The sequence below is a fragment of the Ochotona curzoniae genome, unplaced genomic scaffold, assembly GCF_017591425.1.
Source record: "Ochotona curzoniae isolate NIBS_2020 unplaced genomic scaffold, NIBS_Ocur_1.0 scaffold_3208, whole genome shotgun sequence".
In the NCBI taxonomy this organism is placed as follows: domain Eukaryota; kingdom Metazoa; phylum Chordata; class Mammalia; order Lagomorpha; family Ochotonidae; genus Ochotona; species Ochotona curzoniae.
In genome coordinates, this window is record NW_024467106.1 from 27,859,161 (window position 1) to 27,881,518 (window position 22,358).

General features: G+C 51.5%; 1 protein-coding gene across 1 annotated transcript in view; it reads right to left on the bottom strand.

The window, feature by feature from the left end:
- Nucleotides 1–19,069, bottom strand: part of GALNT12 (polypeptide N-acetylgalactosaminyltransferase 12) — a 29,900-nt gene extending 10,831 nt beyond the window's left edge. Inside the window, exons 1-3 of the mRNA XM_040963057.1 lie at nt 18,690–19,069; nt 6,589–6,758; nt 2,776–2,965 (exon numbers count right to left, since the gene is read on the bottom strand). Coding sequence (XP_040818991.1) covers nt 2,776–2,965; nt 6,589–6,758; nt 18,690–19,069 — 740 coding nt within the window. The remainder of the gene's footprint in view (nt 1–2,775; nt 2,966–6,588; nt 6,759–18,689) is intronic.
- Between the last annotated feature and the right edge of the window lie 3,289 nt (nt 19,070–22,358).

The following is a 22,358-nucleotide window of genomic DNA, read 5'->3' on the forward strand; positions in this document are numbered from 1 at the left end:
GGAGTAGCGCTATCTGAGAAAGGCCAGCTTCCCTTATCCAGGTGACTGCGCCATATCATGGCCCTGGCAGGCAACGCTAACCAGGAAGGCGATGGAGACTAATACAAAAGGTGCCAGGGATCTGACACTCTATGAACTCAGGCTATACAATCAGACTGGCTGGCCCATGGCAGCCCACCTCATCCAAAAGGGAAAACTAAGGGAGGCCAGGCTAACATTGGAACTCGGCTCTGAGTCAAGGGTAGAGAACGCCATGTCCTTGGGGGATGCTCTTGGCACCTGGGGCAGAACCATATTTTATAAATTAACTTATTTGTTGGAGACAGAGAGCTTCCTTCTGCTGATCCACACCTCTGAGGTCTGCAAGGGCCATCAGCTGGAGTGAGGACCAGGAGCAAGGGACTCAGTTCAGGTCTTCCATGCGGGTGGCAGGAACCCGGGGACAGTCATGGCTGGACCTCCCCAGGTCTGGATAAGATGAAGCCAGAATCAGGAGTCAGAGCCAGGTCTCTGACCTAGGCATCCCAACAAGGGATGAGGGCATCTTAGCCACCATGCTAACTATCTGTCCCCTGCACGCTGCAGAATATTCACTCCACATTCCTGGCATACAAGGAGCCAGCAGCACTACCTGCTTGGCCTGATGACCAAGAACACTTTTCTACATTTCCAGAGTTGCTCAAATCCAAAGCATCTTAGTTCTGGTACACACTGGGAAATTTCTGGGACACTCCAGAAAAATTCCAGAAGCCTAGGTCCCACCTCCACAGAAAGATCCAAATGGTCCGTGAGGACTAGGCATTGGGAAAGCTCCAAATCCCAAGTACAGGTATGGGGCAAGGTCATGGTGATGGGGAGGGCAGGTAGCTGAAGGATCCCAGGTGGCATCTGCAGGAGGAGAGATGTCCTCCCCTCGAAGACACTGGAGAGGCAGAATCAGACCAGGGAGAGGGAGAGTGAGGGAGTGTGGGAGGGAGGGAGTGAGGGATGTGGGAGTGTGGGATAGTGGGGGAGTAAGGGAGTGAGGGAGTGAGGGAGTGAGGGAGTGTGGGAGTGTGGGAGTGTGGGAGTGAGGGAGTGTGGGAGTGAGGGAGTGAGGGAGTGAGGGAGTGAGGGAGTGTGGGAGTGAGGGAGTGAGGGAGTGTGGGAGTGAGGGAGTGAGGGAGTGAGGGAGTGAGGGATGTGGGAGTGAGGGAGTGAGGGAGTGTGGGAGTGTGGGAGTGTGGGAGTGAGGGAGTGAGGGAGTGTGGGAGTGAGGGAGTGTGGGAGTGTGGGAGTGAGGGAGTGAGGGAGTGAGGGAGTGAGGGAGTGTGGGAGTGAGGGAGTGAGGGAGTGAGGGAGTGTGGGAGTGTGGGAGTGAGGGAGTGAGGGATGTGGGAGTGAGGGAGTGAGGGATGTGGGAGTGAGGGAGTGAGGGAGTGTGGGAGTGTGGGAGTGAGGGAGTGAGGGAGTGAGGGAGTGAGGGAGTGTGGGAGTGTGGGAGTGAGGGAGTGAGGGAGTGTGGGAGTGAGGGAGTGAGGGAGTGAGGGAGTGAGGGAGTGTTTGAATGAGGGAGTATGGGAGTGAGAGAGTGTGGGAGTGAGGGAGTGAGGGAGTGAGGGAGTGAGGGAGTGTGGGAGTGAGGGAGTGTGGGAGTGTGGGAGTGAGGGAGTGAGGGAGTGAGGGAGTGAGGGAGTGAGGGAGTGAGGGAGTGAGGGAGTGAGGGAGTGTTTGAATGAGGGAGTGTGGGAGTGAGGGAGTGTGGGAGTGAGGGAGTGAGGGAGTGTGGGAGTGTGGGAGTGAGGGAGTGAGGGAGTGTGGGAGTGAGGGAGTGAGGGAGTGAGGGAGTGAGGGAGTGAGGGAGTGTTTGAATGAAGGAGTATGGGAGTGAGAGAGTGTGGGAGTGAGGGAGTGAGAGAGTGTGGGAGTGAGGGAGTGAGGGAGTGAGGGAGTGAGGGAATGTGGGGGTGAGGGAGTGAGGGAGTGTGGGAGTGAGGGAGTGAGGGAGTGAGGGAATGTGGGGGTGAGGGAGTGAGGGAGTGTGGGACACAGTGAGGGAGTGAGGGAGTGTGTGAATGTGGAGGTGAGGGAGTGAGGGAATGTGGAAGGGTGAGGAAGAGCAAAAGCTGTCGGGCAGTGGCTGGCTGCCTCTAGAGAAGTCATTTAGGAGTTAGGAGCTGAGTGAGTGGCAAAGGAAACTGCCTTGGAAATGGGGCCTAAGTATGGCTTCTGTGGACCCACTGCTCCACAAAATATGAATATGCAGAAAGGGTGAGAGAGGACACTTTATGACAGGGCAGTATAAAGACAACATAACCCAGGCCTGATTCATTATGAGACTTGTGATTTTGATAGTCCTTTTTCTGCCTTTATGAATCTAAAAAAAAAAATTCACACCAAACACTCACATGCCCTGGGTCCCAGCCCCTGTGCTGGCTAACCTGCAATGGATAAAATCACATCACACCATGTATCCCTCGGGGGTGGTGCTCCAAGACTCACAGTGATGTCCCTTGTGGGCTGATGGCACTGAGTCTTCTGTGACAAACAGGTGTAAGAACTAATAAAAGTCAATAGCAACCCTAGGCACCGAGCTGGCCACCAGCTCCCACAGGTGGGCACGTGCTGGGCACATTCACACATCCAATCACTGAGGATTCCCCAGCCCAATGCAGTAGATGTGGTCGGCACACCCATGACAGCGGAGTTGCCCCAGGGGTCTCTGATGCCAGGCACCAGATGATCTCACAAGCCAGCACCCTGAGCTTGTCCCTCCCTGTGGGGCAGCCCACGTACCTCTGTAGCAGCGGCTCCAGCCAGCCCTCATGGCATTCGCAGTGACAGTCTAAGAAGGTCAGCACGTCCCCCTTGGCTGCCGAAGCACCCAACAGCCGTGCTCGCACCAGGCCCTCCCTCTTGGTGGCCCGGATCAGGCGCACCCTGGGCAGGCCTGACAGCTCGTTGGCCAGCCGCTCCTTCAGGTGCTCTGGGGAGGCAAGCAGAGAGGGCAAGGGTTACTGCCATTGTGTTGGCAGAACACCCCTTCCCAAGCTACCTCCTGTCCCCAGATACAAGCCTTCTTGGCCTTGTCACCTGGGACTGTCCTCACCTGTTCTAAATCCAAGGTTGGAAGTGTCCTGAAGGATTTCAAAGAGTCCATCAAAATACACACATGGTTTATTATACACTCCGCTGGGTGAGCCTATGGTATGTGAATGCTCTCAACAGAGCTGTTACCATAACATTCTGTGGTCTGAGTAGTGAACACTTAACAATCACACACACACAGGGACCAGCGTTGTGGCTTAGCTAGTTAAGCTGCTGTGATACCAGCAACCCCTATTGGAGCACTGTTCTAGTCCCAGTTGCTCATTTCCCTGCCATGCACAGCTCCCTGCTGATGTACCTGGGGAGGAAGCACCAAATGGCCCAAGCACCTGGTTCCCTACCACAGGGGAGACTCAATGCAGTCCCTGGCTCTCAGCTTCAGCCTGGCCTGGTCTTGGCCTATGTAGCCATCTGGGGAGTGAATCAGAGGAGGAGAGATCTTTTTCTTTCTGTCTTCCTCCTCTGTTCTGTCACTCTGCCTTTCAAATAAATAAATCTTTAAATAAAGTAACAGAAACCATCCTATAATAATGTTTATTTAAAAAGGAATCACATTCATATAAGTGTCCCCAGGGACCCTACAGAGTGTACAGTAGTAACAACAGTTGCAGCTGCCCCAAGAAAGCCTACACTTGGCCTAAGTGACTTACAAATGGCTCTCCAAGTACCAGGACAAGCTGAGGAGGTAAGTGCTGGCATCATCCCCATTTTACAGATGGGAACACTGAGTCCTGAAAGGCTAAGCCACCTGCCCGAGGTCACAGGGCACATCAGCCAAACAGCCTCACTTTGAGCCAATCGATTGGCTACAGATTCCACTGGTGAATGCTGCGGTTCACAGCTTTCTGCTGCCACTTCTCATTCTTATTAAACACGGAGAAAATGTGGCCAGCTGTGGGACAGGGGATGCGCTGGAAGCCTGCTCCCATGAAGAGCCCGGCCCCAGCAATCCCGACTCTGCAGGTGAGGCTGAGACTGGACGCCATGTGCCGCTTCTCCCGGAGGGAGTCAGGTGGCAACCAGTGAGATCCCACTCAGGTGAAACAAAAAGAGACTTCCCATATCCACTGGGGCTTCAGTTCCATGTTCTCAACTGCCAGCCAAGGGGAATATTCATTAAAACCTTTTTAAAAAGAAGGGTGTGGGCCCAGCTACCGCCTAGTGCCTGGAGTCCTTGCTTTGCATGCATTGGGATCCCCATATGGTCACCAGTTCTGGTCCTGGCAGCCCCACTTCCCATCCAGCACCCTGCTTGTGGCCTGGGAAAGCAGTCTTGGAAAGCCTTAAAAAAAGAGGGGTGCTTCCTACTGCAGGAAAATATTTCTTGGATCATCCCAACTCTTTTCTTTTCTAAAGATTTATTTTATTTTTATTGCAAAGTCAGATATATAGAGAGGAGGAGAGACAGAGAGGAAGATCTTCCATCCAATGATTCACTCCCCAAGTGTCCGCAACGGCTGGTACTGCACTGATCTGAAACGAGGATCCAGGAGCTTCTTCCATGTCTCTCATGTGGATGCAGGGTCCCAAGCCTTTAGTTCGTCCTCGACTGCTTTCCCAGGCCACAAGCAGGGTGCTGGATGGGAAGTGGGACTGCCGGGATTAGAACCGGCGCACATATGGGATCCCGGTGCTTTCAAGGCGAGGACTTTAGTCACTAGGCCACTGCACCGGACCCTGATCATCCCAACTCTTAAAAGTGCTGGTTGATTTTTTTTTTTAAACCTAAATATAACTGCAAATAAGCTGAAGGCAGGAGTGAAGGGAGGCAGCTTTGTAAGCAAAGCGAAGCTGGCTACATGAGGAGGATGAGTTTGCCAACCTCATTTTCTGTCTGCCCAAGTGGCCCACCTGCACCTGCAGGGATGCTCCCAGCCCTGACACTGCAAACAAAGCAGAACTGCTCCACTTACGGCTCCCCTGCTTCTACAAGTCCATCCACGGCAACAGGTGGACAGGAGGACCCAGCTGTGACAGACAGGACCGTGCATGCCTGCCGCTGAGGTGCTGTTTATTCCTCAAATGACCACTTGACGCTGACCACTGAATGGACCGGTCTGTAGCATGGCGCTGTGCACTGTGCTCACCTGAAGGTTTTCAAGGTGTTTCAGGAGGCAAAGTTATCAGTGAAGCACATGTAACTCACTGCCAGGTATTAACCCCACACCCAACCTGTCTCCCTTAACTCACTTCGTCCTCACTGGGATGCTATGAGGCAGGATCTGTGATGACTTCCATTTTACAGTGGGGGAGAGCCCCGCTTGAGACTGGCTAAGACTGTCTGCTGCCTGGAGGTACAGGAATGGACGTACCCCAGTATGGACATCTACACTGACAGTTAAAACACCCCACCCCTGGAGGACCAGACAATGGGAAACACAGAGGAGCACCTACTATGTGCTGGCCACTACGTGAGGCTCTGTCCTACACACCATCTCACTGATGCCTCACCACAGTGCAGACAGAGGTGGATACACCCCTGGTGGGAAACTGAGGCAAAGTCAGCTGCCTTACCCACAGTGTTACCCGCAGGCCATAGTAAAGCCTCCCTCAGACTTAGGGGCCCTCCCCCCAGAACCCTGTGCCCAGGAGGCTTCCCATGGCACCAAGCCCCAGCCTGACCTGCACACCGCATGGGACATTGCTCCCATCCCCTGCCTCTCACACCCTGTGGGTTCTAGCTGAGCAGCGTCCACCATCCCGGCCTGGGTTTCCGCGTTAGAGCCGTGGTGTAACAGGGTTATTTCTTTTCTGTGTGACTCACAATCCCAATCACACATCCCACAAGGGCACCTGGATGCCAGCTTCAAGGCTACATGGGCTGCCTCAGAGCTGGCTCCACAGGCAGGAACTGCCAATCCCAGGGGGAACAGCGGGATGGAAAGTGGGCTGCAAACAAGGTCAAGGTAGTCAGCAAGCCCACCATCCTACCTGTCATCACGTCCTTGCTATCTCCCTTCGTGCACACTGAGTGCCCCCTGAGGCTCATGGCCCAACATGCTCTGGCTGACTTCATGATGGACATGCCCACCAAGTCCCTCCCAAGCCAAGGCTCTATGGGTGGGCCCTGCCCCCACTCTTGCCTCCAGCTCTGGGCTCAGCACCAGTGACCATTCTCCACGCAGCAGGCCAGGGAGCTCCCCATACCAACCCTGATCTTCCCGCACCCCCTAACACCTTCTGCTGGCTCTTGCTGGATTCACACTGAAGCCCCAGCCTCTTGGGGTGACTTCCCAAAGCCCTATGTGATCTGGCCCTGGCCATATTGCACCCTTACCACCCCAGGTCACTGTCCCACTGGCTGGTGTGCTGGTCAGTCCAAGGGAATTCTTTGTTCACTATAGTTGCTGCATTTCTGGGGTCTGTGATGGTCATCCCAACGTCTCCACTGAGCCCAGGTGGGATACAGGCAGCCTGTCTTCAAAGGCCAATCCCACCCTCCTACATCCCACTCTCTCCTCGGAAGGAGAGGCCTCCCCAGAACCCACGCTGGGACACTACCTCTGTCGCTGTAGTCATCCACCAGGATCACCTCCTCCAGCAGGACATCCGGGGACGTCTCAAGCACGCTGTACACTGTCCGGAGGAGAGTTGACCAGGCTTCGTTGTAAAACGCTATGATGACAGATGTCTTGGGCAGGTGATCGTAATCATATTTCACCTCCTTGCACCTGCAGAGATGACACACTTCAGCATTTGAGAGCCCAGGACCGGCTAGCACTGGGGATCAAGCCAGACCTGCGACAGGTGCTAGGGGATTCCAGGGCTGCCCCGGGGGAATGGGAGGTGATCTGAAGCAGGTATGCACTGCGTGCCACTAGGAGCTTCCAGAAGATTCTAAAAAGGTCCTAACCTTAATGCACAACAAGCTGTGACTGTGGGGTGCTGTTTTGAGGCTTTAAAGCAGTTTTTCAGATTTAAGCCACATGCAGATTAGACTGATCAGAAGGGAGGGGGTAGTCACCTATTCCCCTCCCTCAGCAGCTCTCCTCTGTGACCACCCATGCCAACCCCTCTGCCTGTAATGCCTTTTCTTTCCTTCTCTGCTGGCCAAACACTCTGCCCTCTTTGGGGGCAGCTCAGCCCTGTGTTTCTCTAGGAAGTCTCTGGACCCTTCATCCCAGCAACTGCCACTCACCACAGTGTCTGGCTCCATGCCCTGTCTCCCAGAGACCAGCTGAGCCTGTGCCTCACACATGGGGCCACTGACTCCCTGGTATGGAACTGTGGCCAAAAAGAACATCCCGGAAGGACTCTGCAAAGGGCATGGCCAGGGACTCAACCTCCCTTCGTCCCAGGGTACCATAATGTGGCAGCTGTGGGTTGAGGTGGGGCTAAGTCCTGATTGGCAGTGTCGGGAACCAATGCGCTCCCTCTGTTTAGGGTGTGCAGGTTCCCTGCTGACAGCAGAATCCCTGGCCGGCACAGGATTCCACCCTCACAGCCACCGATGATAAGCTCTCAGCAGTGGCACCAGATTAAGCACAGGGTCTGCTTCCTGCGTATCAGCAGGAGGCAGCCAAGGGCAAGATGCAGGAAGAGCAGACACAGCGAAGGCAGAGTGAGCGCTGGGGCTGACCCTCACTGTTTGAGAATGGGATACCCTGTGTTAGTGCAGCCAGATCACCTGGGCAGCTAGGGTGAAGCCTGCCAGATGGGTTGGACAGAGCAGAGGGCAGCAGAAGAGGCACAGAGCGGGTGGCACAAATATCTGACAGCTATGAGTCATGAGCCCTTTATCAGCCAGGGACCCCCTGGTTCCTGATTACCTATAAAGTACCAGGTAGAGAGTCCCTGTCCCCAGGGAGCCTGCCCTCAACGGGCCAGTCGGGTATCACCAAAAGTGACCCATGCTGTGAGCAAAACAGGAGGGGAGGCAAGGAAGGGTGACCACGGACACAGTGGACACAGCCAAGAGGAGCATCCTCAGCCAGGAAATCCCAGAGGGCCTCTCTGAGGAGGTGACATTTAGGATGAAAGTAGAATGATTACATCCAGTTCCGAGAAAAGCCCTTCCCATACACAATCACTTTTTGTTCCCTCCCTTTTTGTTTTACCATGATAACTTTGAAAACATAGGGAGAATAAGAAACTCGTGGGGATCCATTAATAACTCAATGCTTCAATCTTGCTTCAACTATGTCGTATCCACTTCTCTGATCTAAGATTCTTTAAAAAGAGAATCCAATATACCACAACATCTATGAATATTTCAATACACGAAGCAGACTGGTCTAGTAGTTACGACACCCACATTCCACATCAGAGCACCTCACATCTCAGTTCTGCCCCCAGATTCCAGCCTCCTGTTACTGTGTACCCAGGCAAGCTCAGGTAATTGGGACCCTGCTGCCCATGTGGGAAACCTGGATAGAGTTCCCTGCCTCTCAAAGAAATAAAAATGGTAAGAGTAGAAATTCGTTGTTATATATATATATATATATATATATATATATATATATACATATATAAATGTCCTGAGCCTGGTACAGTAGCCTAGCGGCTATAGTCCTTGCCTTGAATGCACTGGGATCCCATATGGGCACTGGTTCTAATCCTGGCAGCCCCGCTTCCCATCCAGCTCCCTGCGTGTGGCCTGGGAAAGCAGTCGAGGATGGCCCAAAGCCTTGGGACCTTGCACCCACATGTGGGAGACCTGGAAGAGGCTCCTGGCTCCTGGCTTCAGATCGGCGCAGTTCCAACCGATGCAGTCACTTGGGGAATGAATCATCCAATGGAAGATCTTCTGTCTCTCCACCTCACTATATATTTGACTTTACAATAAAAGTAAATAAATCTTTTATTTTAAAAAAAATCCTGAATTTGCAAACTGCATCACTGGATAAGGAATGTCTTTGTTCTTGGAAAACACGCCGATGTTATGTACAGAAAGGACTGTAGCTCCGGATCTCTGAGCAGGCGTTCCAGTGTAGAAGGCTCACAGAAGGGGCACACACAGAGATGGCGGTGTGGATCTCAGTGGAGCATTTACAAGAGTTTGCTGTGCCTTTCTTACATGTTTTCTTCCGGTTCAAATACTTTCAAAGTAAAAATTTAACACATAAAGAAGAAACAATGCTTCCATAATGAAATTCTAGTCCATAGACCCATACAGGCTGAGCATCCCTAGCCAAAAATGCAAAATGCACTAAAATCCATAGCTTGTTGAGGGCTGACACAAATGCCACAAGTGGAAAATTCCAACACCTGACCTCAGGTGATGGGTCACGGTCAAAATGCATGAATGACAAAAACATTGTGTAAAAATGACCTTCAGGGCCCGGTGCGATAGCTTAACGGTTAAAGTCCTTGCCTTGAATGTACTGGGATCCCATATGGGCGCAGGTTCTAATCCCGGCAGCTCTACTTCCCATCCAGCTCCGTGCTTGTAGCCTGGGAAAGCAGTCAAGAACAGCCCAAAGCTTTGGGACCCAGTATGGGAGACCTGGAAGAGGCTCCTGGCTTCAGATTGGCTCAGCTCCAGCCATTGCGGCCACTTGGGGAGTGAACCATCAGATGGAAAATCTTTCTCTCTGTCTCTCCTCCTTTCTGTATATCTGCCTTTCCAATAAAAATAAATAAATCTTTTTTTAAAATGACCTTCAGGGGCCCGGCGCGGTGGCGCAAGTGGTTAAAGTCCTCGCCTTGCACGCCCGGGATCCCATATGGGCGCCGGTTCTAATCCCGGCAGCCCCACTTCCAGCTCCCTGCCTGTGGCCTGGGAGGGCAGTCGAGGATGGCCCGGGGCTGTGGGACCCTGCACCCGCGTGGGAGACCCGGAAGAGGCTCCTGGCTTCTGATCGGCATAGCATCGACCGTTGCGCTCACTTGGGGAGTGAATCATCGGATGGAAGATCTTCCTCTCTGTCTCTCCTCTCTGTATATCCACCTTTCCAATGAGAAAATAATAAAAATAAATCTTTAAAAATAAAATAAAATAAAATAAAGCTGTTAAAGAGAGCGATGCAAAAAAAAAAAATTGACCTTCAGTTTATGTGTGTAAGGCTTCCAGAATACAAAAACAAATTTCATGTTTAGACTTGGATCCCCCTGCCAAGATATCTCATTAGATAGATGCAAATACATAATGTCAAATACAAATACCGAAACTATCTGAAATTTGAAACACTGATGGTCCCAAGCATCTCTGATATGGGACACTGAACCTGTATCTGAATCTTAGGGAACCTTACATATGCCCTCCCCAATCTCATTCTTTCCTCATCCCTGCCAAAACAGTCCCGCCCTCTCAAATACAGCACATGGGTGTGTGTACAAAAGTACTCATATGTGTCCACAGTATTAACACCCTGGATACGAGGCATAAAGCAAAAACCTGGGTGGTGCTAACTGTGCCCGAGGAGCCTCAGAGGCCACTGACATCTGAAGAGGGAAAAAGATACAGCTAAAACTAGAAAGGAAAAATAAGGATGGCAATATTTTCAAAGGGAAATTCACTCAATGTGAAGAACCATCTTCACTTCTGCATCCTTACTGTTTTGGGTCAAAGTGTATCTCTCCTCTGTTCAAACAAGTAGACCCAGGGTGGTACGTCAGCACTCTCTGTCTTTCCGCTGCCCTGTGAAACCAAGGGAAGCGGACACTGTGCCAGAATGCCAACGAGAGAACTTCCTCTGGGTCATCACATGTTGTAACCTTGCTTCAGCAACACCTACCCAGAGTTTCAGTGTCCACCTTCTTGGGGGTTGGCATTGTGGCACAGTGGGTAAAGCCACCAAGTGCAATGCTGGCGTCCCACAGCAGAGTGCCTGCCGGTTCAAGTCCCAGCTGCTTCACTTCCAACCCAGCTCCCTGCTAAGGAGCCTGGGAAGGCAACAGATGACAACCCTGACACTCACGTTGTGGGAGACAGGGATGAAGACCCAGTCTCCTGACTCAGCTTGACTCAGCCCTGCATACCCTGAAGCCAGCTTACTGTCAAAACTCTCCTTTTGACACTATTTATAACCGTAAAAAACTGTAAGTAATATCAATGTCCAATAAAGAAGAGGAAAATTCTAACACAGCTGTATGAAGAAATATAACACATCCATCAAAAGCATCATCTTCAGGCCATCCGATGATAAAATACAGTGATTCTAGCAGATTCAGTAACAGTCCTCTATAAGTAACCAGTTCTATAAATAACAACATGTGTGCAAGCGTGCTTACCCAAACAATAAATAGAATACATTACAACATTTTATCTCTGTGAGAGGATTGCTGGGTCTTGTATTTTCTGAGTATTTCAATTTTATTTTGTAATGTCTGCCCTGGAGAACTGCTCCACAGTGGACATGCAGGCTTTTTCCCATCACAAATACAGATTACTTTGGCATAGTTCAGTCCTATTTCTTTAGCTCCCCATAGATAGCAAACACTCCCACTGAGCCACCACTTAGCATGGTGTCCCCTCCTCTGCTCTCCGCCAGGGACCATCTGTGCTTCCTCCTTCAAGCCTCCCTGAAGAAGCCCCACACATTCTCCCAGCATGACTGTGAGCTTGCCTCACCACTGTTTTCTCTGGCTTGTGAAAGCTGTTTCTCCCTGGATGAGATAAGGCAGCCCAGCCCTGCTCCAGGCTCCATCTCTTGCCTTGGCTAATCCAGCAAGGGTTTGCTCACTCGGTTACCTTCTCACCACCATCTCCACGTGGCACTGACTGCTTCTCTTTTTCACTCTCTGTTGTGCTCATTTATTTATTATTATTTTTCTTGCTCTGTTTTTTTGTTTTTTCTTTCCTTCTGTTATTGTTGGGTTAGCTTTGTTCTTGCTTCTCCAGTTCCTCGAGCGGCAGCAATAGGTGGTTTACTTGAAATCTTCCTGTGTTTTTTGCACTGCTGTTGCTAGATTCTACAGATAGGGTGCTATTCTCATTTTTCATTGGTCACAATAAGAAGCCCAGAACTAACTTTGATGCCTTACCCTAGTGAGACACCCAAAGTCTAAGTTCCTGGTGTATGCTCGGGTTTTTGGAGGATGGGGTTGTCTGTAGGTTGTGTTGGTACCTGTGTTCTCAGCATGGTTTATACTTACAGAGCTGGTAATAACAGTAGCAGGATAGAGCGCTAGCCACAGGGCAGGCAGCGAGCTAAACATTTTACAGGTATTATTCTACCCACAAGTACAACCCATGTCTGTGCATCATACAAAAGTAAGTGAACTGGCTGAAGGGTATCATGCCTGCCTTCCCTTGGTACAGCAGGCCAAGGAGATTGTCATGTGCACTGTGTGTTTTACCTGTCCGCACTCCTTTCTCCTTTCCTCACAGTGCTGCAACATGTTCTGCATCAAGAACCATGAGTCCCTGGAGCCAGGGTAGTGACATGGTATATTAATCCTCTGTGTCACACAGGCACACCTGTGTCACACAGGCACAGGTTCATGTCCTGGATGCTCTTCTGCTCCAGCTTCCTGCTAATGGTCTTGGAAAGTGACAGAGGATGGTGCAAAGCCTTGCGACCCTATATCCACATGGGAGACCCAGAAGAAGCTCCTGGCTCCCAGCTTCGGACCAATTCAGCCGTGGCTGTTGTGGCCACTTGCGAAGTAAACCAGCAGATGGAAGATCTCTATTTTTCCTTCTCTCTCTGTAACTCAGCCTTTCAAATAAAAATAAATTTTGCATTAGCAGAAAGCTGGAGCCAGGAGGGGGAAAAAAAGAAAAGCAATAAATAAATAAGTAAGTCTTAAGAAATAAAAGCAGGTAAATTTGTAGACATAAGCTAAAAGAAAATGGAACAACACAATTGGAAAAACCTATGGCAACTCAAAACGTGGCAGGAAAACATGGATAAAAGCCAGTAAATGATAGAAAGCATGAAATAAGGTAGAAAGTTGAATTCAAAAGTATCAGGAAACACCAAAAATATAAAGGGGTATAAATATCTAGTTAAAAATTGATGATGAAGTCTTTTTTTTTAATGATACCAACAACAAAATCAAACAGCATACTACTCAAAAATAATTGAAAGCCATATGGCTACAAGGGGTGAGTGCTCAGCCTGGCAGTTGGGATGCGCATAACCCACACTGGGTACCTGGGTTCAATTCCTGGTTCCAGCACTGACTCCAGCTTCCTGCTAACGGAGGACCTGGAGGCAGTGGTGATGGCTGAATAGCTGGGTTTCTGCCACCCACGTGGAAGCCTGTATTGTGTTCTCAACCCAGGGCTTCAACCTCAGCTGCTGCTTCTGAGGACTGCACTAGCCAGTGGGAACGCTCTTTGCATCTCAAATAAATTAAAGCTACACATTTTTTTAATGGACACACAAGAAAGAAATGGGTTGGAAAAGGGCATCATGAAAATAGTAACTGCGGGGAGACGGGACCGGCACAATGGCTCAACTGGTTAATGGCTAATCCTGTCTACAAGTGCTGGCATCCCTAATGGGTACCAGTTACCATCCCAGTTGCTCCACTTTCCATCCAACTCCCTGCTTGTAGCCTGGGAAAGCAGTAGAAGACAGCTCAAAGCCTTGGGACTCTGCATCCACATGGAATACCAGGCAAAAGCTCCTGGCTCCTGGCTTCAGATCAGTTCAAATCTCGTTGTTGAACACATCTTGTGAGTGAACCAGTGGATCAAAGACCTCTATCTCTCTGTCTCTCCTTTTCCTGTAAATACGACTTTCAAATAAAAATAAGTTAAAAAAGAAAATACTAATTCAAGGTCAGCAGTGTGGTATGGCTGGTAAAGTCACTGCCTGTGGTACCAGCATCCCAACTGCCATATGGGGCTGGTTGAAGTCCCACCTGCTCCACTCCACTCCTGATCCAGATCCCTGCTAATGAGCCTGGGAAAGCAGCAGAGAATGACCCAAATGCTTGGATCTGTGCATCCATGTGGGAGACGCAGATGGAGTTCCTGGCTCCTGGCTTTAGCCTGGCCCATCTCTCTATTGCAGCTATTTGAGGAGTGAACCAGCAGATGGAAGAGCTCTCTCTCCCTGTCTGTAACTCTGCCTTTCAAATAAATGAATAAATATATTAAAAAAAAAAACACTAACCCAAACTGTGAATTTGAAATCATGACTAAAATAAAACGAGCTTGAGAAGCAAAAGAAACATCAGTCTAACTTCCATACTATGATGCATTTTTACAAAAATAGTGTTATTAGGACAGTAGACCAGCAAACTATCCTTTCGCCAAAAATACATACATACATAAAAAAAAAATCCTAGCCAGTCCCATTCCTGCCAACCCCAGTAAGACACACTTTCGTTGGAATGCTTATTTATAGTTACCTCCTCACCATCCCAGGACCCAATCCACAGCACTAACAAGGCTAAAGCCAGACAAACCACCTGGAATGGTGGCTTCCCACAGGAGCACCAGTTCAAGTCCCGGCTGTTCCACTTCTGATCCCGCTTCCTCCAAAGGCATCTGGAAAGTCAGCGAGAGATGTTCCGAGTGCCGGGGGCCCAGCCACTCGTGTGGGAGACCTAGGAAGAGATCCCTGCTCCTAGCTTCAGCCTGGCTCAGGCCCAAACTGTTATGCCCATTTGGGAAGTGAAAATTGCCTCTTCTACTTTCTCAGGAAATCTGCCTTTTAAAAACACTAACATGAGAACAAGTGGCCAAAAAAACACAAACGGTGTATAGGTTGCCTGCTTTCCTGGCTGGTGGGCTGAAGGTCTCCACATGGCTACAGCATGCACAGCAACCACCCCACACCTGCGTCTGCAGAGCACTCGCGTTCAGGGGCACTTCCACTGTGCTTTCTCCCTCCTGTTAAATACGTCAGAATGCAAATAACAATGATGTTACAGTGATCACCTCAGGATCCTTGCATTCCATGAAAAGTGAGCTTGGCCCAAAATATTTGGGACCAGAAATGGTTCATATCTGAGCTTTTACTCTTTCCAGAGTTTGGAATACGTGTGTGTACACTAGGGGAAAGGACCCAAGCATAATAGGAAGATTATGCACTATATACGTATTCTATACATACAGACTGAAGGCAACTGCATACACTATTTTCAGTGTAACCTGTGCTTTGACGATGGCCAGTCATGAACTGGGGTGTGGAACCTTCCATTTGTGCCATCACAAAAGGCTGCAACCTTGCAAGCATTTTAGCTTTTAGGGTTTCGGAGGTGCAACCTGAATTAGCAAGTATTTCCTCCTAACACACTTCCCAAAGTTACTATGAGGCCACCCTTAGTGTCAACTGCGCTTGACCTATTATTCACCCCCACTTCCCCAGTTCCGGTTTTCTCCCAGGCTCTCAAAACCATCTTCCAAATTGTCTGAGTCAGAATGTACAGGCGCCGACTCCGCAGCTTCAAGATGGCACATCCGACTCAGCTTGGGTCCTGCCCCCAGAAATCCTGACATCACTATTCAGGAAGACCCTGGCATCAATGCATAAAAAAAATAAAATAAAATAATCCCCACGTCCACAAAACTCAGCTGCCAGGCTCTCCACTTCAGCTGGCTATCCTCTCATAGCAAGGATCAACGAGTGGAGTCTGAGAACGCTGCAAACCCTCTACCAGGGTACCACAATGCAAGGATTCCACATCCCCATTATTTCACTCCTAAATGCAGCTCTGTAATGAAGAGAATAAAGCGCGACTCTCATCCACTGGTCTCCTGGTTAAGAGTCTACACTCAAAGTTTCCTTGTTGGTCTAGCCCTGTCCAGCATGGGCAGACATACTGCCAAGCCCCGCACACACTGAGGAGATGAACCAAACGATACCTGGGTCACAGCTGACTCCTTGCCGTCAGAACAGCTGCACGTGCTGCCCTGGGTGAGCCCAGGCAAGCACCTGTGCCCACACCTGAGCATATTCTCTCCACACACTTAGCTGTGTACTGACTTAATTCCATCCCTGGAAAAGTCTAGAAGGGTGCAGAGCAAAATGTTAACAATGGTCCTCCCTAGGTGCTAGGTTTATTGATGAGTACTAGCTTTCGTGTTTTTGTCTGCTGTGTACAGTTTTTATAACAACAACAAAAACATTGAACCCACCCCAAAAGGGAGTTAGCATAGTAGGTGGTACCAGTCCTGCTGTGGGACTGGAGGCCTGGCCTTGGCTCTGGCAAGAATGGATGTTTCCTCAGGCCCTCCCCATCTCTGCCATTCCACCAGCCAATAGCCCCCTGCTTCTTAGTTAGGATCTGGGGGGACCCCAGCCCTGCACCAGGAACTCACAGTCTGCCCTTCCAGTTCCCTAGCCTGACCTCAGTCCATACAAATCGCAGTCACCTTTATGGGTCATGGTGTCACTTTCTCCAAGTTTAGCCACTTGTTCAACCAGTCTGAAAATATTAACTGGATAATGCCAGCTTAATGCACACAGGTTAAGCTGACCCTATTCGGAGTAGGATGATGATGATGAACTCTCACGCCACTTAAGTCTGGCCCAACCGGTACATGGATCAGTTCCTTGCCCAGTATGCCCACGCTGTTAGAGATTTGATAGCTGTGTCAATTATCATGTGGTGATATGGTGCCAGAGATATGAAGAATTCAGTGCTACCCAAGGTTTCAAGCATCCATTACAGGTGCTATGGATAAGGGGACATTACTGCATAATAAAAGAGGAGCCTAGAGCCAGGGCTGTGGCACAGCAAGTTAAGTGGCCATCTGCCACACCATGGACAATACCATACAACAACCACTTCCAGTCCTGGCTGTTCCATTTCCAATTCAGCTCCCTGCTATCATGTCTAGGAAAGCAGCAGAAAACAGCCCAGAGTCTTAGGCTCCCACCACCCATGTGGGAGACCACGATGCATTTCCGGCTTCAGTCCAACTCTGTTACAGCCATTTTGGGGAAAGAACCAGTAGATAAAAGACCTCTGCCTTTCAAGTGAACTCATGAATCCTAAAAAATAATAATAACAATAATAAAATAAGAAACAAAACCAAATGAGGTGGACTCCAAGCAAGGCACTGGCTCTAATGATCACACGGAACTTACTCATGGCCTGGCCTGGCCAGGCTGGGACCTGCCCAGCTGACGCCCACCTTTCCCGCAAGCTGGACAACAACAGCCCTGCATGCTTCGCTGCAGGGCCAGAGAGACAGGCTTTCACACTCCTTATCATGCTTAAATTCTCTGGGTCCCTGCAACAGCAAATCCTGATAGAACACAGGGGGTAGCTGTGTCACCATGGAGACAGGATATCACAGCCCCACAGGTCATCAAGGAAATATTCACAACTTCCAACAATAAAGGAAGTTGGCTCCGGATAAGGAAAAACTTAGAAACCAAACCCTGGCTGGTTCTCAAATGTAACCCAGGTATGTTCCTGGCATCAGGAAAAAGAGGAAAACCCTGGTGTGCTCCTGGGAGACTGTGGTCTTCGGGGCTGTGTTCCTTCCACCCACTTTAGCCAGGGCAACTGGCAGTCGAAGGTGCTACCTGGTCGGCTTGAATGACACAACAGGTGTGCCAGAGAAGAAAGATTTCATCCCAAGGGAGTTGGGGCTGAGCCCCAGACCCTCACCCCCACTGGGCATCCATGGGGTCTCAAGGAGCTAACTGTGCATGAAGCCATCCAGAGGGAAAAAGAATTACTGTCAACCTGGTAGTTAGGCTCAGAAAAGATGAATGGGGACAAACAGCTCAGGTGGAAGCAACGCGGCCAGGTACAAGCAGATTTTCCCCCAAACAGGAGGGACAGCTACTTCTGAGTGTATCCAGGCTCTACCAGCTGGGACCAGAGGTGGGGACCCCTCTCTTGCATCTGTGACCTCCCTGGACACAAGGTTCCTAGAAACAAAGCCTTCAGCCCCAAGATGAGCTCATGCCAAGCCTCAGAGCCCACAGAGGCCAGCTCTACCATGTTCCGGCAGCATCACAAGTCCCCTCCAAGCCTGCTTCCCAGGTGTGGCATGGAGGGAAGAGGATATGACAGGGGCCTGGTGCAGCCAGCAGGCTGTCCCCATCAGTTCCAACAAGGACTCTCTGTCTGAGCCCTGTTTGCTTCAAAAACAGTAAGACCAGGTGGGAAGGAGAGACAAGGCCAGAGGGCCCAGGGTCACAGGTGACAGAAGGTTTCCCCACCAGCCAGCAGCTCTACCAGGAACTAGGCCTGCCACCTCTCTTGACTCCTGCACCACCCATAGGAGTGAACCCTGTTGGAGCAGCGCCAGGAATGTCCCACAGCCACTCCTGCCTGCCTCCCTCCACCTCAGCCCAGGAATAAGGCTGCCCCGCCTTCCAGCCACGTCCACCTGCCTGCCGGGTGCCACCCCTCATCCCCTTCCCCATCCAGGTGCTTCCATGGGTGGCCCCAGGGAACACGCGTGAATGAATGGAGCCCGTGTCCCCACGGAAGAGTCGGGAGCTTGGCAGGGCACGCGGGGCGAGGGCAGAGTAGTGCCTGGAGCCTGTATCTTGGGTGCCTCACGTTAAATCTGTCGGCCTGGCCCCCAGCCCTGCAGCATAACCAGTTCACCAGAGACTCAGTAACACATTGGCGGATTCCTGAGATTTGTCTGGTTTCCCTTTGCTTAACTTGCCTGCCTCCATCGTCTGTTCCCTCAGAGTCCCCAGGACTCGTCGTGCCTGTGTTATCCAGAGACCCCTGCCCCCTCTCCACCTGGGAGAGACTGAGACACCCCACCACCACCCGGCACTCACAGCGGGTTCCAGCGCTCGGGCAGGCGGCGGTGCAGCGAGATGCGGTCGCTGAGGTAGATGTTGATCTGGTGCTTCCGCACGCTCTCCTCCTGCAACCTCAGCTCCTCGCCCTGCAGCTGCAGCCGCACCGCCTCGCCCCGCGCACCCAGCGCGTCCGCGGGCACCGGCGGCCGGGGCAGGACCGGTTCACGCCGCCCGGAGAACGAGGAGCCTCGGGGAGTCGCAGGTCTCGGCTCTGCGACTGCAGTAGCAGCTCGGCGCCGCGCTCGCAGTATGGAGCTCAGCCCGGCCAGCGCCAGCAGTGCCAGCAGCACCAGCAGCGCCTCCCGGCCCCGCCGCAGCCCCCGCGGGCAGCGCCGCCGCACCGCGAACCCCAACATGCGCCCGCCAGCTGCGGCCAGCGGTCGGCGCCCCCAGGCAGCAGCGGCGGCAGCGGCGGAGGCCGGGACCCGGATCCCGGAACCGCCGCGCGCCGCCCCGCCCCCGGCCCGCCCCACCTGCGCGCCGGCCCCTTCCCGCCCCTCCGGACGCGAGCGCGCGCGGCACCCCGACCTGGGCGCACGGCTGAACGCCACGGGGGCTCCCCCGATACCTCTACCACCGCGGGGACTGCCCGGGACTCGCCCCTCTTCCCCGGGCTGCAGGGCAGCGCTCAGGAGGGACCTCGGCTGCCTGTGCGTCGGATCCCCGCAAGGCCCCGCAGGCCGACTCAGCCACTCCGCTCGGCGACTGAGGGACCTGGAGGCTCCTCGCTGCAGACCCGCCCCTTGCCGTTATACTTGGCGCCCCCAGAACGCAGTCCCTTTCCTCTGGCCCCGTGTCCATAGCAGTTTCTATCCTTCACTCTGCAGAGGTCTCTGGATGAAACTGGCCCTTCCAAACACACGGCATCACACACGCCGGGCTCTCGTGTCCTGCGCAGGAAACCCAGCCTTGGCTACAGGTGTGCGTTGGGAGGATGGAAGGGGCTGTGGGCTGCCTGGCATACTTAACACAGACTGGAGTGGAGTCATGGGCCAGGCTGTTTTTTGTGGGCTAAACAGAAGCCGGAGGACAAAAGCAAACCTCAGCGATGAAGTCTGCAAGTCCCAGCTCCAGTTGCTAGGAGAAGGAAGAGAGGGCTTACACCATGTTTTATATACACACGGTTCCTCCGGCTTGAAATGCCTTTCCCCCGCCCTGCCAAAGCCCTTCCCTTCCTTCTACACCCTGCCAGGGACCACTACCTCAGGGGACCCTCGGCCACTCTATAACCTTTCAGGTTCGTCTAGGTTCCATCAGGGACACAAAACCAGAGATTTCCAGCGCACCATAGGGCCTGGTTAGGAGAGGCTGTGGTTAGAACAACCCTATTGGTTTGGGACCCACGCTAACGACCTCATTTCAACTTGATGGCATCCATAAAGACCTATTCTCCAGCAAGGTCACATTCACAGGTGCTGGGGTGAAGACTTCAGTTAATCTTTTGGTGAGGAAAGAGTGGGGGGACAGAGACACCACTCATGCCATGACACCATCACACGCTGACAGCACTTGAACTGTTGAGTTCATATCCTGGCTGTGTAACAGGCAGGCTATAAAAGAACAGCATCAACTGTGGCCCAGTCATGATCCCAGAGCTTAGTATGGTGGCAGACACAGACTAGATGCCAACGTGCTGGTTCTGCCTCACTTGCAAATCACCTCTCCTGGCAGGGTGTGTTTGAATTTGCTGGGGAGGGATGTGATAGAAAAGGTACAGCCTGGCTTAAAGTCCCCAGAGAGCAAAAGCATGAAATCCAGGGCTGGGGTTAGGAGGTTTGTTCCGGGCAGGGCCTCAGCCTGAGCTTTCAGAATCTCCCCAGAACTCCAGAGGGCCATCCCGGAAAGCAGAAGGGAAGCTGAGTGGGTGGGACACCAGCCCTGCCCAGGAACCACAGCCTGGACATGTTTGCCTGCATAATCCCTTGAGCTTCCTCATAACCCTGCACTCCTCTCCCTCCCTGTTGACCCACAGGACTGGAAACAAGATCAAACAAAGTACAATGTGCACAGCCACCACTACTGTTCCTGGGTGGAACAGGAAACAGAAAGGAGTGAGCAGGTGTGACAGGGCTGCTGGACACAGGCCAAAATCCCTTTTCCTCTTCCTTCTCCATAGGAGGGGCCTGCGCTTGGTGAGATTTCCCCGCCTCCCTTGCAGCTAACTGTGGCCCTGTGGCTAAGGGTGCTACAGATAGGTTGTAAGCAGTGGGCTTGGATGCCTCCCCAGAGGACAGTGCCCCCCAGTTCATCTAGGGTTTTACTTCCTTCAGTTTCAATTACCTGGAACCAACCACAGTTCAAAAACCATATTAAATGGCCTGGACCAAACAAGCTGCCCTGTCTTGCTCAGCATATCCACCCTGTATGTGCTACCCACCTATTAGGGACTCAGGAGCTGTCCTGGTTGTCACGGTGATTAGGGTCACGTGACCCTTACTTTACTTTTTGATGGCCTCACATCATGAGAGTGGCAAGCTTGACAATTTGATTATGGTATACTGTTGTAATTACTCTATTACAAGTGATTATTGTTAATCTCCCACTTGTGTAATTTAAAGATTAAAGCTTACCACTGGTGTGTATGTGCAGAAAAAAAAAAAAAACTAGTATGTACCAATCTTAATATCCTCTGGGATTCTGGGTATCCATTGAGTGTTTTATATCCCTTGAAAATCAGGGTGTGGGATACTGTAATACTGTCTTTAAAAAAACCTCCTTATCATTTTTTTTTATTTGTTTTAATTGGAAAGGCAGATATATAGAGAGGAAAGATAGAGGAGAGCTTCTCTCTGTTGATTCACTCCCCAACTGGCCGCAATAGCCGGAGCTGAGCCGATCTGAAGCTAGGAGCCTGGATATTCCTCCAGGTCTCCCATATGGGTGCAGGATCCCAAGGCTTTGGGCTGTCCTTGACTGCTTTCCCAGACCACAAACAGAGAGCTGGATGGGAAGCAGGGCCATGGGGACACGAACTGGCCCCCATGTGGGATCCTGGAGTGTGTAAGGTGAGGACATAGGCACTAGGCTACCATGCAAGTCCCATTCTTTCTTCTTTATGCTGGTTGGATTGTGGAGCCAAAGAAACTGTCTTGGGTCAAGAGGTAAAAGTCATCCATTGAGAACAGTGAAGGAGCAAGGCAGAAGGTACCTAACGCTGTGGACATCGAACCATTCCTGACTGCCTCCATCCTTCCTTTCAAGTTTCATTGTGTGAAAGAGAAATGCATATCACATTTCAGCCACTGCTTCTGTGTGTTCTGACCTAAGCATTCAAATCTAACCCTACCTGCTACTGATGACAACAGAATTCCCTCCAACTCTGCCTCCAAGAGCAGCCAAACCGAAACCACCAGCTCTTTATTGTCATCTGCCTTTGAATGGAGCCGCCTTCTAACTACTCTGAGCCACAGATTCCGGGAAGGCAGCAGCTTGGTAACTCCTGAGGTGAGGCATACATAGCCAGGAAGCAGCCACTACTTCTTGCCCTCACCTCTCAGATCTGTCAGGCAAGAAATGTGACCATCCCATCTCCATAGCAGATGGATGCTCCCGCTGACCATGCCAGCCAAGCTCAGACTGCAGCCCACCCAGCCAGCCCAGGCATCAGCCTGGTGGGTACAGGGGCCTCCATGGAAGTGGTTCCTT